We start from the raw sequence: 17433 nt of genomic DNA, 5'->3' as shown, positions 1-17433 counted from the left end.
GGAGCGGATGGTGAGGGATAAAGATATAAGTACATGCAGTGTTAAAGGTACTAGCCCACATTTGCAAACCCACGAAAATCAACACTGGATAAAACAGGTCCAGTATGACTTCAAGTACAAGTTATAACAGTAACATACCTCACCTGTTGCTCTTTGTCTATACCATTCGATAAAAGAGAGAAAATCATCGTTTTAAAATCAATTTTCAAACCGGGTCAACCCGACACAAAATCGAATTACGAGCGCGAGCTAGCTACGTACATTAACTTACACATGTATCGCATGCATGTAGTACGTGCGTGGACCGGAGCTAGCGAGCGTTTTTATACGCATGCATACGGTGCATTTTCATTTATTTTTATGAAAGTAATGGACTAATTGGAACGAAATTTTGCACAGGTGTTACTGCAATCATACCCAAACTCCATGCTAACTATGAGACCAATTGCTGCAGGTTTGCAAATGTGGGCTAATACCTTTAACTGTGGGTATTGCCATGATATTGAAGAAAAACAAAGAAAGGGGGAAAGCCAATGGAAGCTATCTAATTAGTTCTGTTCCCTCAAATACCAGACACCCTCAAAATATGATCAAGATGAGAGGGCAATGATGCACTCAAACATTACTCTTCAGAATCTGCATCTTGGCAAAAACAGTGTAACATTTTTCTCACCTAAACTCTTTGAAACCTTTTGAAAGGAGTAGTTTCACCCGCATACACCCTCTTTGCCAAGACATAGTTCGATGGAGTGCAAGCCATTTCATTTGGCAGAAGAATGTATAAAAAGAAATATATACACAAAACAGAAAAGTAAAGGTTTTGAGGTGCTGGAATGATCAGAAGACAAAGTCCTTGATCTCTTTCTCTCACCTGAACGTAGCTGGAGTAGTTAAGGATGGTGGTCTTCATCTGAGTGTCGACATCGAAGAGATGAAGCTGGAAAGACAAAAATCAAAATGATAATTTCCAGCCACATGAGCCTCAAAGTAACATATTTGCAACACAAAGACAAAAGAAAAGATGATGTGTGGTAGCAATACAGTTTAGTGGGTAAAGTTCTACATATACAAGAGATTGTGGGTTCAGATCTCTCCTGATGTACAAATGATACTTGGGCAATGTGCTTTTGTAGTTGCAATGTCTAATAAGGTTGATGGTAACAATGTGGCTGTCACAACAGCAGAATCCAAGGCACAGAAAGTGCCAACAATCAAGAGATGATTCTGGGTTATCTCCACAGACTGAAGTACCACAATCATATTACATTTATTCAGCGGTTTGCACATCATGTTATAAGTGTCAATTGAGTGAAAGTAGACAGCTCCTATTGATCAAGTGAGAGGGTGTCATTAACAGACACAAAGCTGGAGGCATGGCAACTGTTATCACCATACAATGCTATTTGTGGAAATTAAGCCCAAGCCTGGGATCCTAATACCAACACCAATGTTGGTCACCATCGCCAATGTCATTCCACAAGAGACTGTCACATGTGAGGTTCTGTAACGTCAAAATTTTCACAAATTTTGTGGGACATGAATCTAATGTGAAATCACAAGCGTGCAAATTTTAGCTTCTTCTCTCAGATTCAATATTCTTCTATATCTTTTATTCTTTTAAAAATAGAGACATGTGAAATTCATCTTGCTTGGCATAGCACTAAAAGTCGCCTCCAGCAAAGATTTCAGCTTTAGCAGAAACCAAAGTGGATGAAAAAGCGGAGACTCACTCTGAGTTTTTTGTCCCTATACAGCAGCTTCCGCCCGGTCTCGTTCATCTCCAACCAGTCCACCTTGGAGTCATGGGCCAGCGTGGCGATGTTGAAGCCGAAGACGAGGTCGACAATGGCGATGGTCTTGAGATCGACCAGGTAGGCCATCTTCTTGTTGTCCTCCACGTTGAGCTGCTTACGCTCGTTCAGGCGCACACTATGGGAGCAAACATAAGCAACATGGATATGTATTCATGGGACCACAGATAACTAACCTACTTGTATAACACACTCTGTATACTAAAAAAAAGATTCACCTTCCAAACCCCATATATCTTGCTAGGAGAAAGCAACCCTTTCCAGTCATGCTATGACTCTTTTGTTCACAACTATGATTTCTATCACTATTGCTATACACGACTACATCACATCTACAATTTGTACCGTATGCCATCATAATCTACATGATATCAAAGAAAATGTTTTTTGTGTTCTGTGGTCAGAGAGGCATTTTGACCCAAGTCTGTGAAATTTGAGGAAATGGTGGCATGATCCCTCAATTCTTTCTTAATTCTGGTGGCATACTGTAAAACGAGGAATGTTCGCCTGCATTTTAATTTCGTGAATTTCACAAGGGCAAAGATTCGCGAAATTAAAATGTATACAAAATTTCTTGTCTAAGCTATATGCACTGAACGCCAGTGGCCATTCGCAAAAAAATTTCATGCCACGAAAAAGGCCGTGAGCTCCAATTCGCAAAAATTTCGTGCCGCGATTATATGTTTTACAGTAGGTATGTGGCACAAAATCAAATAGCAGATCTCAAATAGCCAAGAGGGGTGTACACTGATGATAATTTATAATCTTCCACTGAAAATTATAAGCCGAATATTATAAGCTGAATATGAAAGCGTGACATCAAAGAAGGCTTTAAGCAAATGATTTTTTAATATTGACTTTCAACTGTGCACATAAAATGAAAAAAATAGTTAAACAAGCAACTGACCTGATAAGGTGGGGGTTCATGAATTCTGTTCTCACACAACCAAGAATTTCATTGGCTCCGTACTCCACGAGGGAGAGCTCTCCGGCATTGAAGATCATACACACCTGTTTAAAATGTTTGACAGACATTTACTTTACACACAGAAACAGATATACATACCTATTGAAATAGACATACAACACACTCATGGCATGAGCAACACAAGGAGTGTGTGTGAAGAAAATATCCATTTGTAGGACAAATGAGCAGGGAATACCTGTAATATTATTGCTCCCTCTTAATGTACATTTATTAGAACTTGACGCAAACACTGCCCCTACCTCCACCCAACCCCTCCCAAAGATGATTTAAAAAAAAAAAAAAAAACACCAAAAACAGAACAATAAAGATTATACAAAGAGCAACTGGTGGTTAAATGAGTTTCATGACCTTTTACTTCTTCTTTTTTTTTTTAGGTAATCATCCATGTTTTCTTTAAGCTTGTATCATCCAATTCTGTACACAATCTAGAATGGATTGATAGATGGATAATACAAAGATGAACAGATGATTGCATGGATACATCAATGATTGCAGTAACTAGCATCAAAACCTATGTAAAGCTATCAATAAACATTTGTGGTGAAAACTGGTTAAATAGTAAACTCTATGGAGTCAAGAAAGATGGAGCATGTTTCACACCAAAGAAAAGCTGCAAAATGAGATTGATTCATATAGGCTACAAAACTATTATTGTTGCCCATTTGTTGCCAAACAATGGCATTTCCCTCTGACATATGTTGTTGATGTGATGAAATACGTTTCCCTTGTTACAAATGATATTTTATCAAAAACACATGCAGAATATTGAATGACATTGACGGACACCGTCATATCATAACAACACAATATCTAACCTACTGACAGGCTCAAACTGAGTGGCTAAAATCACAAGTCCTGCAACACTCACATTCTCATTTTCGAAGAAGAACTTCTCATTGCCGCCGGTGTTCTGCCAGGGCACCTCGCTGAGTTTGTTGGAGCTGAGATCTCCAAGGAGGAGGGTGTCGGTAGTGTGGGCCACCAGATACCGGTCTTTGCCCAGGATGTGCACCTCATCAATCTATGACACAGAGAGCAAAATCAAGATTCAAAATTGAAGAATATTTGAAGAGTTCAAATGCAAAAACTGATATATCCATTTTTATCATCTTGAGATGATTCAGAACTAAATCTGTTTAAAGAAAACATGAATAAAATTATCAAGAAATATATGTGATCATTTGAATATCCTCAAAAATAATTCTTGTTATGTGACCAGTGCAGCATCATTGACATAATTCTATACTTCTCTTTTTGATGACCGTATAAAAAAAAACCCACTGAAAATGGCTTTTATCTGCTTCTGCATTCTAAATCTGCATTTTATTGTCTGTTGAACATGCAGAAATTTGCCCTCCACTGAGACAAATAATGCAAATGATATCACACTACAGTACACAGTTTACTGATACATGCACAGTGTGTAAAGTATCAAAAAAAAAAAAACAGGCATACAAATAAAGACATTAGTGCATTTCAATCAATACATTACAAATAGATATATTGATTTCATCCTTCTATTCCATCCTCTTCCCACCACCCATCTGGGTCTATTCAATCTGTCAGATAGTGTAAAAAAGAAAAGAAAAGGTAGAGATCTACACTGTACATAGAAACTGTGGGAGAGAGAGATATATACAACCAAACATGATGTCCCTCTGTTTCATTATTTTTCTTGTAACATTTTTTGTCGCTCAAATTCATGTAAACGTGTAATGCCACTGGCAACATCTATAGATTTATAGAAATGCAAATGACAAAAATTCAGTGGGCTTTCTTGATCCTTGTGTCTAAAGCTTTGGACAAACCACATCCAAGTGGAATGCAGATTCATATCAAACTCTTTATATTGTATGACTGTGTAATTTGCAGACTGGTATCACTGCTTGTGGTCATGTTTAAACAGTGTCAATTACCTCGTAGCCATAGTGAGACTTGAGCACCACTCGGGTGCCTGACGAAAGGTTCTTGACAATGACCTGGCTGAGGCCGACATATGTCATCTCAAACTTGTTCTTGTAAATGGAGCGCCGGAGACAGCAGTCGAAGAGCTCAACCCCTCCACACAGCGTGCCCTGGAGGAAAATAACAAAAAAGAATGAATGCAATTATTCAAGCAAAATCCTGCCTAAAGAGATTCTACCATTCACCTCAATGAGTCTTGTGTGATAGAGGGAGGTCTGTGAATTTTTTTTTTTTTTAAACTTTAGAGAATGAACGTGACAAATAATTCAAAAATAGATGACATGAATATGTAAACATCCACTTAATATCTTTTCAATGGAATGATTGATATTATAGGTTCCTTTCATTTGCACTGTTTGCAAAGGAAAATTGGCTCTCTATTGTATTTGGGTTATTATCGTATCCTGGATTTTTGTGTTGCAAATTTCAACTCTGTGAGACACATGGGGATTGTGCAGGGGCAGATCCAGGAATTCCACTGCCACTGTTGTGGGAAGTTGAGGGGCTGATTGCACTACACAGTAGCCCTCCAAGGCACAGCTACAGTATCCTTCAAAGCCTAAATCTCTCTAGCAAGGCAGGGCTGGGGTCCCTTGTAAGAATGAGGAAATGATGACTTACCGCCACGAGACGGGAGCCATCCTTCTTCCAGGCCAGGGTGGTGATGGTGTACAGATTCGGGATCTCCTTCATCCTTGCCTCCTCCCACATTCCCTTGCGGGGAGCCCAGTTAAAAACCCTCAGTCTACATCGTGAGGAAAAACGCAACAACAGACAATATACATGCACAGGTAACAAACCAAATTTAGGTATGCTCCCATCCTAGTTTCTGTGCATGCAAGTCAAACTACACTTTAACCACACATCCCCTCCTCCCAAATCGACAACTAGTAAATGTCACTTACAGACCTTCATTTATTGTTATATCAATTTTGAATTCAAATTAGCTTACAGTTGTGCGATACTAAACATTCTTTCTTGGTTAGGGACACTCAATAAACAATAGTAATGGACATAAATAAGCGAATATGAACACGACTACTCATACTCACTGTGTTTAACTATGTTATTGTAATTTCATTTTTTTTTTTTGATCATCAAGATAAACACAAAGACACCACGACAAGATCACAATACACAACTTGTTAGTTTTTCATATGTAGTTGAACACTGTAAGGGCGTTCCTATCTCTCCACCCAAAATTCTGATGGCTTTGCTTTCTCACTGATAATTTTCAGGTCAACTGACCTGTTGTAACTGCCGACGACTACAGACTGTCCACTGGGGTTGTTCACCGCCACCGTGAACTCGTGCTCCTCCGAGTCGCGGCTGAAGTCGAACTGCTGGTTGACGCGGCCCTCCTTGCTGTAGATGGTGATGCGCTTGTCGCAGCCGGCCGCCACGATGCTGTTGCCCGCCCAGCACAGGGCGTAAGGGGGGCAGGCATGGGTGGCGACCTTCCCCTGGGATTCCCCAGTGCCTTCGTCTTCCAGGAAGAAGCGAACGATGGAGCCATCGGCATGTCCCGAGAGGATTCCCTTTCCACTCAGACTAACAAGGATGAGGAGTAGAGAGGAAGGCAAGTTTTCAATCATAAAATGATTAATAATGATGATGATGATGATGATGATAATAATAATAATTATAATTATAATCATAATTATAATCATAATAATAACTATTACAACTGTAGTTACAATGATAATATTACAGTAACATTAAAAATTACATTTATAAAACACATTATAAAAAGAAGTTTCTAAGTACTTTACAACAGATATGTAAATATATAAACTACAAGATATTTGATTGTACAATGCAATGAAAATGTAAATAAGTTTAACCCTGAAAGGGGCGGGGGGGCGGAATCCGCCCCCCCCCTCGACGTTTCGCGCTATAATTCTGTAACGCGAGAAGGCCTCATCGCGAGGCTTCTTGACTTTCTTCGTTCAAGTCTTGCGCAACTTTTGAGACCAAATTTACAACGTCCGCGCATACTTTTGCGAAGCCACGCCCATTTTTGTAACGGAATGTTGCTCCAAAACGGGCACAATTTTGTGATTTTGTGTACATTTCCTATGGAAAACAGTGCTCTGTCATGAAAGGCATAAAAACCTGATTATTTTTACAATTAATCACTTTCATTGATTAATTTTGTGCTAATTATGGTAGAAAAGTGGTCAGTGACAATTTCCAATGAAAAAACAAAGAAAAAACAAAAGTTGAAAAACAAAGAAATACATAAGAAATTCTGAAAACATTAAAATACATAAGAATTGAAATGAGTTTTGGAAGTTTTTGTGATGTACAATTGTTGAATATGCTAAAACAGATTTACAGATCAAAAATTAGACTCTCAATGCTTTTAATTAAGCTAAAATATCACCTTGAGCTTAATTTGCATAATTAATTAATTAAAATTAGAAATTTATTGTTTCAAAAAATCTTATGACACAATCTTGTAGATTATGACGCGGGTCTCACGCATGCAAAATTTCATCGCGATCGCACCACCGATGGCCGAGATCTCAGGGGGGGATGGAATCCCCCCCCCCCCCCCCCCCCCCCCCGGGTCTGAGCATAGCCAAAAAAGCCCGGCCCCTTTAGGGTTAAATACAGGCACGACAACACTAAAACAGTCATATGAAAATCAGAATTACTTACATGTACAACCAATAACATTAAGAGGAAAAAAATAATCTGGGAAATTGAAAAAAAGGAACCTATTACAGGAGTCAAAGAATTCATATTACTAAAGCTAACCCACTACTACTACTAAGTACTACTACTACTACTACTACTACTACTACTACAACTACTACTACAGGAAAGACTACCACTATCACTACCACCAATAATATCAAATAATGATTATATATATATATATATATATATATATATATATATATATATATATATATAACAGCACATTACAAAACACATTCCCGTTCTCTCTCTCTCTCTCTCTCTCTCTCTCTCTCTCTCTATATATATATATATATATATAAAACTACAGCAACTGCAACAAGGAAGACACCACTCACTTGGGGGTGAGGGACACTACATAAGAGTCAGTCCCATAGAGGGTGGACGACTTGTTGGTCTTGGTGTTGCCCAGACGGACCTTCCCGTCAGCCAGCCCAAAGACGATGTTGCTGTCTGGCGGCCAAATGAGGCAGGTCACTGCACTTTGCTGGACAAACTTGTTGCAGATCACCTTTTTGGTATCCCTGTAGTAGAACACAGGTAGTTACAAAAAGATATATCTTTAATGTTTGGAATTATTCAGAATATGACAACTTTTATCAATTGCATTACAGATATAATTGTTCTGCCCATTGGCGAATGACATTCCAATATCACACATTATTATCCATACATAGGATTTTTAGAGCCCAAATACAAGTGTTATTTTGTCGACGCACCTCATAACCTCCAACCCACTTAAAAAGTTTGTTGAACTCGACCAATATTTTTTGCCGAGGCGACCAATATTTAAAATATTGGACGGCAAGAGGGGGATTCCCCAAAGTTTTTATAAACTGCACGGTGATTGGTTGAGATATATACGAGATGACCTGAAATAAGAAGTAAAAACATCTGTGATTGGTCAATCACGAATTAACTAGAATATCGTTTCTTCTAAAATTCTGTGTTTATGCAAACAAATTTCATATATCAATTAGTTGAAATTGTTTTTCACACAATTTTTCAAAATATCAATTTCATAACAGGAAGTTAAATATAGGTTTGATGAAAACAAGTTGCATTTTTTTTTTTGTGCATGCAGGCGCAAGGCGACGATTGATCTGCAGCTCTGCATGCTCAGCGCTACTGCTAGATAGCCCGCGCGCGATATAAAGTAGCCGGCCGCCGCCGCTGCGCTTGCATTTGCATGCGCGATATGCATATTACAGTTACTGTACATGTACGTACGTACGTGTGTACAAGTACGTTATATACAGCACAGTAGGACTAGTTGTGGTAGTAGTAGCCTAATTCGATCTTTCACGATCTACGGTAGATGTGACGTGGATTGTTTCTCAGATCTCGGATACAAATACATCTAATTCTGGTTTAAATTAGCTAGATCTCGGTCTAACAGTAACAGGACGGCTACCTTGGATACATAGATCACTGTTTTATCAGAGACTGAAGTGGATTAACTTGCACTGAAGAGTGTACATGTACCATACCCCATGTCAGGATCACTACACAGTAGGAACAGCACTCGGAGTCGGAGACAGAAAGGGTAGGCCAAAGTGAAAACATTCTTTGCTAAAATCCTCTGTAGGATAATAATGATGATATTGAATGTCCTATTTTCGATTAATACAAGGAAATATTGGACTCGCTAAGAAAAATATTGGACTCGTCTTCAACTCGTCCAATATTTGTGCATAGCTCGTCCAATATTTCCTTGTATTAATCTCAAGGCCATCCAATATTATATAAATGTTGGTCCAATTGTTTACTAGTACATGTTATGAAAAATCATTGTATTCTACAGTATGTCCCCCCCCCCCCAAAAAAAAAAAAAATACAATCAGATTTTCTCATTGATAACACCCAATATGAACGAGACATGAAACTCGTCACACTGACGAGTTAGGTGATACGCCTGGGGTCATCAGATGTCGGTCATCTGTGATCGACAAAGAAAAGAATGTGATATAGGCACCTTGAAGTTATATTGAGCGTGCATGCAAAACGGTTTCTCTAACCACTCGGCCACGGGACATCCACGGAAACGGTAAGGCCGAAAAAAAAATGTATAGATATTACAGGGGGAAAAAGTCAATGCCCACTCAACAATTGTGGCCGCGTGAACATGTATTGCATTGCTAGAAGGAAATGCGGCCTTGTAACGACTGAGGTCGCTGTGCCATTTCTGGCAATTTCGGAAAAATACGTCCCGCAGACATAAAACCTATAATCGGCTGATTTTGATACCTTGCCTTTAATCACAATTTTCAGTGTGATGACGTCATCAAAGTACAAAACAATGACATGGACTTGAAAGACAATTGCTCAAAGTACAACACCTCCGTTGTCGTCATTACATACTATTTGACAGAGTCAGGATGCAACATTCTGCAGCAGTCGAAGCAATGTGGTCTCCAACACAAAACAGAGGGATATTGTGTGTGTGTGTGTGTGTGTGTGTGTGTGTGTATAGGTGCGTTTATATACGAACGTAATTTCTACATGGACGAATGTGTAATACACCATTGAAGAAAAAAAAGTAAAATAGCTAGGTATTTTGTTTCGTGATCTTGTGGGGTTCGAACCCGCACGAGTGCAACCTCACGTCTCTGAGACGGCGCCTTTAACCACTCGGCCATACGTCTCGACGAGAAAATATGAGGAACGTAAACTTATGTATGTGAAAGATGAATCACGAATCGATTCGTCCACATTCCATTCTCATTTTCAGTTTTAAACTGCAAAATTGTCAACCTCATGAGAAGATTTCAAAGAACAAAATGCATGATTACTGCAGCTTATTGTCTCAGCTACAACATACTTAAATTTCAGAGGAAATGAAGCAAAATCAGCTGAGATAAAGGTGCTTAAACGTTGTCAAGTCAATGGATGGTTTTAAAAAAAATCACTTCCCATAGACATAACACGTAAACTTGTCCGATTTTGCATCTTTACTTTTAATCACAATTTAAAGTACGATAACGTCATCAAATTTCAAAACCATGACATGGACTTGAAAGGCAAATGTTAAAAGTACAACATATGTGAATTTGGGATAATATTGAGCTTAAACAACAGAGATACGAGCAAATGAATGTTAGAAACAGTACCTCAAAAAAATTAATTCCACTTTTTTGATTTCAGATGATGATATGATGACGTCATAATGTATTTCGGGAAATATTGATACTTGAAACGTTATTTCCAATTCATATGCTTTTGTAATATGCAATAAAAACATAGGGTCAACGGACTTTTTAAAGAGCTATTGCGAAATAAACAAAGACATGTTTTTCGCTATATTTCCACATAGACGCTCACACGAAATTTCAACTTTGACGCCAGCGCATTCCTTTGTTATAGGTCAACATCGATCGGAAATCAGTGGATATTGTTACTCAAAGTATCAGGAATCCAAATCAGTCAAAAAAATTGCATTTTCATGTTGGTTACGCCCTCTGCGCGCGAAATTGCGCGGACGGACGCGCACGCGAGAAAATGTTTGAAACGCTTAAAATTGTCTGAAACTTCGAGATTTCCCATTGGGAAGTCGTTTTGAGCCTTTTAAAATTTTGACGCGCGCGAACGCGCGCGTAATGAAGACCTGGGTAACTAGCGTTAAAAAGTAAGATAGAGCGTGACCTGAACTTTATGTCCACCGAAAATGACGCAGAAATTACATCTAGTTATGAAGTTATGATCGATCATGTGACAAGGTCCGAAAATCACAAAATGGCGCCTAAATGACGTCATATGTTACTGTCATGAAAACCTTATTGTGGCTAGATATTGTTATGAGACATGTTGACTGAAAATTTCATGTCATTCCGTAATGTCATTGTTGAGATATTGACGACACAAAATTGTCCAGAAAGAAAGAAGAATAAAAAAAAATAAAGAGAGATTTTGACAATCACAATAGGTGATACGCTGATAGCGTATCACCTAATAAACTGTCTAAATGCTACTTCAGGGTCTTAAAATACAACATCTTAGCTCTATTTTGCAGAAAACCCCATTCGATTTGGTTAAGCAGTCACAGAGAAATGTGGATTGTTGTCAAGCATGTCATGCAGAGTTCCCACAGAAATTTGAAAACAGAATTCCATGACTTTTCCATGAATTTTCCATGACTAAATTGCTGCTTTCCATGACTTCCTTTCTGGCACGGTTTCCAAAATTAGACACATTATGATGGCCTCCACCTCCCCTCACAGCCATCCGTTCTACCCACTATCTTACTCATGTCACGTACATCTATTATCATTAGTATATGTCCCGGGAGTTATGTCGAATTTGGGATGTCACAAAACTGGGAAAAACGGAAATCATGAACACCAATTATAATAGCAGAGTATGATCACAGAGTATGAGAGTTGCGAGACACGACAAACTGGAAAGCTGCCATAGCCAAGAGGTAAATGCAATTCCATGACTTTTCACAAATTTTCCAAATTCCTTGACTCTTCCGTGACTTTCCATGACTACAAATTTTTCCAAGATTTTCCAGGATTTTCCATGACTGTGGGAACCCTGTCATGAGTCTGATTCTTCCAAGTTTAGCACTTGGATGCTCTTGTGTGTGAACACAATAGACAGAACTTGGAGGGAAGAGATTCCTGACATGCTCTACAAAATTCCTCATTTCTCTTTGACCACTGAAGCAAATCGAATGGGGTTTATTGTAAGATGTGGGCAATGAGTTATAGTTTCGTACCCTAAAATTGTATTTGGATTAATTCACTATTTCTAAAGTTATCATTGCGGACAGTCCCGTTGTATTTTTTTTTTTTTGACATACAGTATATTGCAGTGTTGTCAGCTGCAATTTAGTACATGGATTCAGTAAATGTGATTACACCCTCTATCATAAGGATGACAGTATTATTATCATTACATTAAAAGTAATACTGTACGAGCTGAAATTTTCGCGGTGGTTTTATTTTCGCGAATTTCGCGAATCGCCTTTGAACCGCGAAAATAACAACACGCGAAAATAACAACGTGCGAATAGATAAGTGCAGTTAGACCTCGCAACCGCGAAATTAACAACACGTGAAAATGTCCTCCTGGTAGCAATTCGCGAAAATATCTGTACGCGAAAATTTCAGCTCGTACAGTATGCAAATTAATTCATGGGGTAAGTCTTAACCATACTACATTGTATATTGCAAATTATGATCACTTTGTTGTTTAAACATAAAGAAATCATACAGTGGACTCCCACTATAATGAAGTACTCCGGACCGGCAGTTTTCTTTCTTCATATCGAAATTTAGTTATAAGCGAAAAACAAATTATAAACGATAAAAAAGCACAAATGTTGCAGCTTGAATTTTTACTTTGTTGTAACCGGAATTTTGTTATACTGGGTTCATATAACGGGATTTACACTGTCTTTAATACAAAAGAAAGACAGAGAGAGATAATGGAAGGGGTGTTCACTGTCGGAGCATGTCTTCAAATTTTGCAGAAATATCAATGAGGTTTTTATACATGTAGATTTGTAATGGCTACATTCTCAGCAGCATATAGGGGTTTAGTTTGTGAGAATACAAATTAATCACAATTCCACCTGTCAAAACTACCAGTGTTGAACCCGACCTGCATATCAGTCCTTGAGCGTTGTAGCACTTCCCAGTACAAAATAACACCCGTCAAAACTATCGGTCTTTCACCCGACCTGCATATCATGTCCTTGAGCATTGTAGTTAACTTCTCAGTACAAGTTGTAGTATTTCCCAAAATGAAATTCAAACCTGACTCAGCAGTAAACCACATAATGGAACCAATTCAAAGTCAGTTGCGTCAATTTAGTCCCTTTATCTCACATGGCCTCTGCAACAACGGCCTTTTGCCAACTTGTCTATATTACTGAGTGTAATGCTCTTCATACGCCACGCACATCCTGTATGTAAACACCAATCTCGAATAGGGACTTTCACATGTGGTTGAATTCACAGTTAAAGAACCACACTGATGGAATGAGAATGCAATTCATTTCCCTTTCCAGAAAAAGCTTATTAGCAAATTTCCGAACTTGGAGATGATAGTTCTAAACTGGATTAGTGTCACAGTAGGCCATGCCAAAATCTGGAAAGGCACTTAACACTACAGCAACCCGTTGTGTGTATAGGGAATAGGCACTTACATTGTATTAATCTCACTTCCCAAGCTTTTTTATCAGTACCTGGTATTCAGTGATCCATCCAAATTTGACCAACACATGTACAGCATACATGTGTAGCTGTAAAGTTAGCAAACTCATGCAAGTACAGTGGTGTGGCTCAGTCCAAAAGGAAGGTTATGAAGACACAAATTTTCCCATATTAGGAAAATCAGGAAATCTAGAATCAAATAAAACCACTCTATAACCATACTAACTGGCATTAAAAGGGTTAAAGTGCAAAAACTCGCTCTGACTGCATTTTACTGACCAATCATCGCCGATCTTGTAGATGTAGATGATGTTGTCCGTCTGTCCGATAGCGATCTTGGTAGAGTCCGGGGAAAAGGCCATTGCCTTCACAGTGTAGCTTTTCTTCCCATACTGTACAAGGGTTGAAATATAAATGATATCAACTTACATATCGCTTTTTGTTTAAATTGTCTTTTCCTCTTGGCGTAAGAGGTACAATGTACAGTGTACATCTATGTGACAACATACAGATGCCGAGATACAATGCTCCCTTTAATTTTACATGACTGACATAAAAATGCATCAACTTTTTTTAACATATGTGTGGTGTAATCACATTTAAGCAGAATTCAAGCAGAATTATTTGATTGATCTGCCTTACAGGACTTTTGCAATACTTGATTGCACATATATGGCAAAAATCTAATGCATGCATTGTAAAATCAACAAGGTACTTAGCCCGACCAGAGGCTGTGCAAAGCATGGCCTCTCGCGACACTTAGGTTGGACAGGGCTGTGTATAGTTACAGGGTACTGTAAAACCACACATTTTCCAATGTGTGAAACTTCCATGAATTTTGTGAGGAACCAAATTTGCCAAAGCTTTTGTCCACATATGGAGTACATATCAGCACTTTTTATGTTTACTTATAAATTTTTCACAGTCAGCAATTTGTGAAAGTTTCATGCCGCAAAAAAAGGCTGTCAGCAACAATTTGCAATGCAGTTCCATGCCACGAATGTTTTTGGTTTTACAGGTACTAATCTAACTTCTACTTTACCACTACTACTATAGTACTGTAGTACTTTAATAATCAATAATCAGTTACGTCATGTGGCAATTATACTGGCATGGTAGCTCACCTTGCTATCCAGTGGTTTCGTTGAGAACTTGTCTCGTCTCTCCCCTTGCTCATCGAAGAGGAGCACGACCCGGTCAACGGTGCACACCGCCAGCTTGGTGTTGTTAGGCGCCCAGGCCATTGCTGTGATTTTGGCTGCTCCATCCTGGGTATAAAAGGGCAGTATTAAAATGGCTAATTCTAAAAAAGGATGCGCTGTCTTAACAGCATCCGCATAGCACTTGATTTTAGATCAACCAATAGGGCAATATTACATGTACGTTTTTACTGCATCAATGGAAAGTCATTTGACACTAATTAAGATTCACCCTTTGCTTCGGTTGGAACTTTGCCCATTAAGGTCTAGAGTATATTAGCTAAATCATCCCCGTTTGTGCCGAGGCACCTTTTTGTGGCAGGGTCATTTTATTCATAGATAAAAGGGGCATTATTGTGAAATAGTCCACCACTCCATTCACCACCATTCATTTCGTCATAGCCGGTGACTGCTTTCAACCTCCATAGACTTTGCACATTGTGAAGACGCACACGCAGAACAAGAGGGGACCGATATCACGATTTGACCATAAAAGGGCACAATCAGGTGTGAAAGTACCCTCACTTCCGTAGTATGGTTGGACCTACTACACATCGACCGCCTAATCTTTATTTGCTTGATAAGAATACTTAACACGGAAATTAACGTAAAAACTTGACCTACGTGATTGAGAAAATCCAGCACTATCAAATGCTGTTGTTCCCATTTCGATTTGAAGTTTCAGTGCAAAAATATCGCCGTCGAACTTCCATGGCCTCGTTTCAGCTCCTCACGGTAACGCTCCTTATCGAGATCGACCGCTGTTTTTGCATTGACAATGCACACAAACTGGGTTGTATTGAACACCGTGTTGTACGAAGCTTTTTAGAAACTTCCATAGACATTACATTACGATTCGGTGAAAATATTCAGTGTCATTCGAAATTTTGTCCTTGATTAAAACCATTAATCAACAGTGAATTTTCGCGTTTTCCCACACATCCTCATCAACAGTCAAAGCCAATCCATTTTAATGTGCTCTGCGCGCAGTGAAGTGCATACTAAGCGTTCTGTGCGCCAATACTACGCGGTCGGTTTAGATAAGGGTGGTCGATATGTAGTACTAGTACTGAGTAAGGTTACCATATTACAACAAGTACAAAATTGTAGTGACTAGTGTCTTGTATTGACTGACAAGTATGTCTAATTCCGCGAAAAACTTCTCATTTATAGTAACGACATTTGTTGGGTTAGTTTTTTGAAAAACTGACCCAGCAAATGTCGTTACTATAAATGAGAAGTTTTTTGAGGAATTAGACAGAGGGCCTACATGTATTTGTACTTGTCGGTCAATGTCTAATTGTACAGCTTTTATACATCTAGCTTCTATATTAAGTTATTTGTATTCCAGGGTTTCCTTTATACTACACACGACCATATTATTATAAATCAAAACATTGCTTGCATGTCATTGGTCATCAATGGTGGAGTACATTTTACAGATTGTGTACAAGTAACGTTAGGGCCTACACGTAGAACCCTTGCTAGACTCAATAGAAACCGGTCTACAGAGTCGGACGCAACCAAAATAGAGAAACGACAGAGCCAGAGGTCGTGGCGTGGAACTTCTATGGTTAACGTTAGACAATGAATTTAGAGATCTACCCTTGCAAACAAACACATACAATATAATGTCCATTAACGACATGCAGGTGCCTATTAAACCTTTAGAGTGTCTATAGATCATTAGAAACTCTACAGTATATGCAAAGCGACAGCGACCAAGTGTGTCCAAGCCGAGTCAATTGACATTGCCATGCCCACTGACTGTCACTCTGGCTGTGTGATGTAGGAATACGGCGCAGCTTGACGACGTGATAGCGTCCATACCGACGCATGTAAAGTGTGATTACGATTTTGTTATTTCATGGAAATCACATACCTGAGGAGGGAGCAGCGTTTTCATGTGTTTCAGCTGCATTATGAAATTGCCTCAAAGTATAAAACAGCTCGGGTAGAGAAGAATTGTCAATATTTTGTACACATGACACATCGGTCTTCTCCTTCCGGCTCCTCCGTAGTGGTGGCAGTTCGGTTTCGTTCGAGTTCAGGAATGTGACTGTAATAAGCAGTCTGTAGAGGGCGCTGTAATCTGCAACCTGTGGAGCTGCAGCCCACTATGTTAGTTGGGCAGCAATGATCTATAACATGTACCACGCACAGACTGGGCAAAATAATTGGAGTGCCATTTAAAGGGGAATTAACCCCAAATAAACATGTGGATTGAGTGAATGCAGCAATATTAGTAGAACACATCAGTGAAAGTTTGAGGAAAATCGGACAATCCCTTGAAAAGTTATGAATTTTTGAAATTTTGATGACGAGACCACTGGATCAGAAAACAACTACAGATCATGACATCACGTGTAGACTACGATATAAAGAAAGTATAAAGAAAATTCCACAAAATATAATTTCATATGAAAAGTATACACATTCCCTGGACTTGTTACTGACATACGTGAAGGATAATGAAGAGTTTGTTCGCAAAAAACCGATAAGTCCATCTTTGAAGATTTTGAAGTACGGTCTCTGTCATAAAGTACAAAATAATACCTTGTAAATGATATATTGGTCACTACAATATAAAGGTACATTTTTTAAGT

General features: G+C 38.8%; 1 protein-coding gene across 1 annotated transcript in view; it reads right to left on the bottom strand.

The window, feature by feature from the left end:
- Positions 1 to 16748, bottom strand: part of LOC140233718 (intraflagellar transport protein 172 homolog) — a 54171-nt gene extending 37423 nt beyond the window's left edge. Inside the window, exons 1-11 of the mRNA XM_072313818.1 lie at positions 16710 to 16748; positions 14753 to 14896; positions 13908 to 14020; positions 7809 to 7994; positions 6013 to 6315; positions 5386 to 5509; positions 4716 to 4874; positions 3668 to 3820; positions 2719 to 2822; positions 1731 to 1929; positions 872 to 937 (exon numbers count right to left, since the gene is read on the bottom strand). Of these exons, the coding sequence (XP_072169919.1) occupies positions 872 to 937; positions 1731 to 1929; positions 2719 to 2822; positions 3668 to 3820; positions 4716 to 4874; positions 5386 to 5509; positions 6013 to 6315; positions 7809 to 7994; positions 13908 to 14020; positions 14753 to 14896; positions 16710 to 16748 (1590 nt within the window). The remainder of the gene's footprint in view (positions 1 to 871; positions 938 to 1730; positions 1930 to 2718; positions 2823 to 3667; positions 3821 to 4715; positions 4875 to 5385; positions 5510 to 6012; positions 6316 to 7808; positions 7995 to 13907; positions 14021 to 14752; positions 14897 to 16709) is intronic.
- Between the last annotated feature and the right edge of the window lie 685 nt (positions 16749 to 17433).

Source organism: Diadema setosum, chromosome 10 (genome assembly GCF_964275005.1).
Source record: "Diadema setosum chromosome 10, eeDiaSeto1, whole genome shotgun sequence".
In the NCBI taxonomy this organism is placed as follows: domain Eukaryota; kingdom Metazoa; phylum Echinodermata; class Echinoidea; order Diadematoida; family Diadematidae; genus Diadema; species Diadema setosum.
This window is presented reverse-complemented; position numbering and strand designations above follow the sequence as displayed.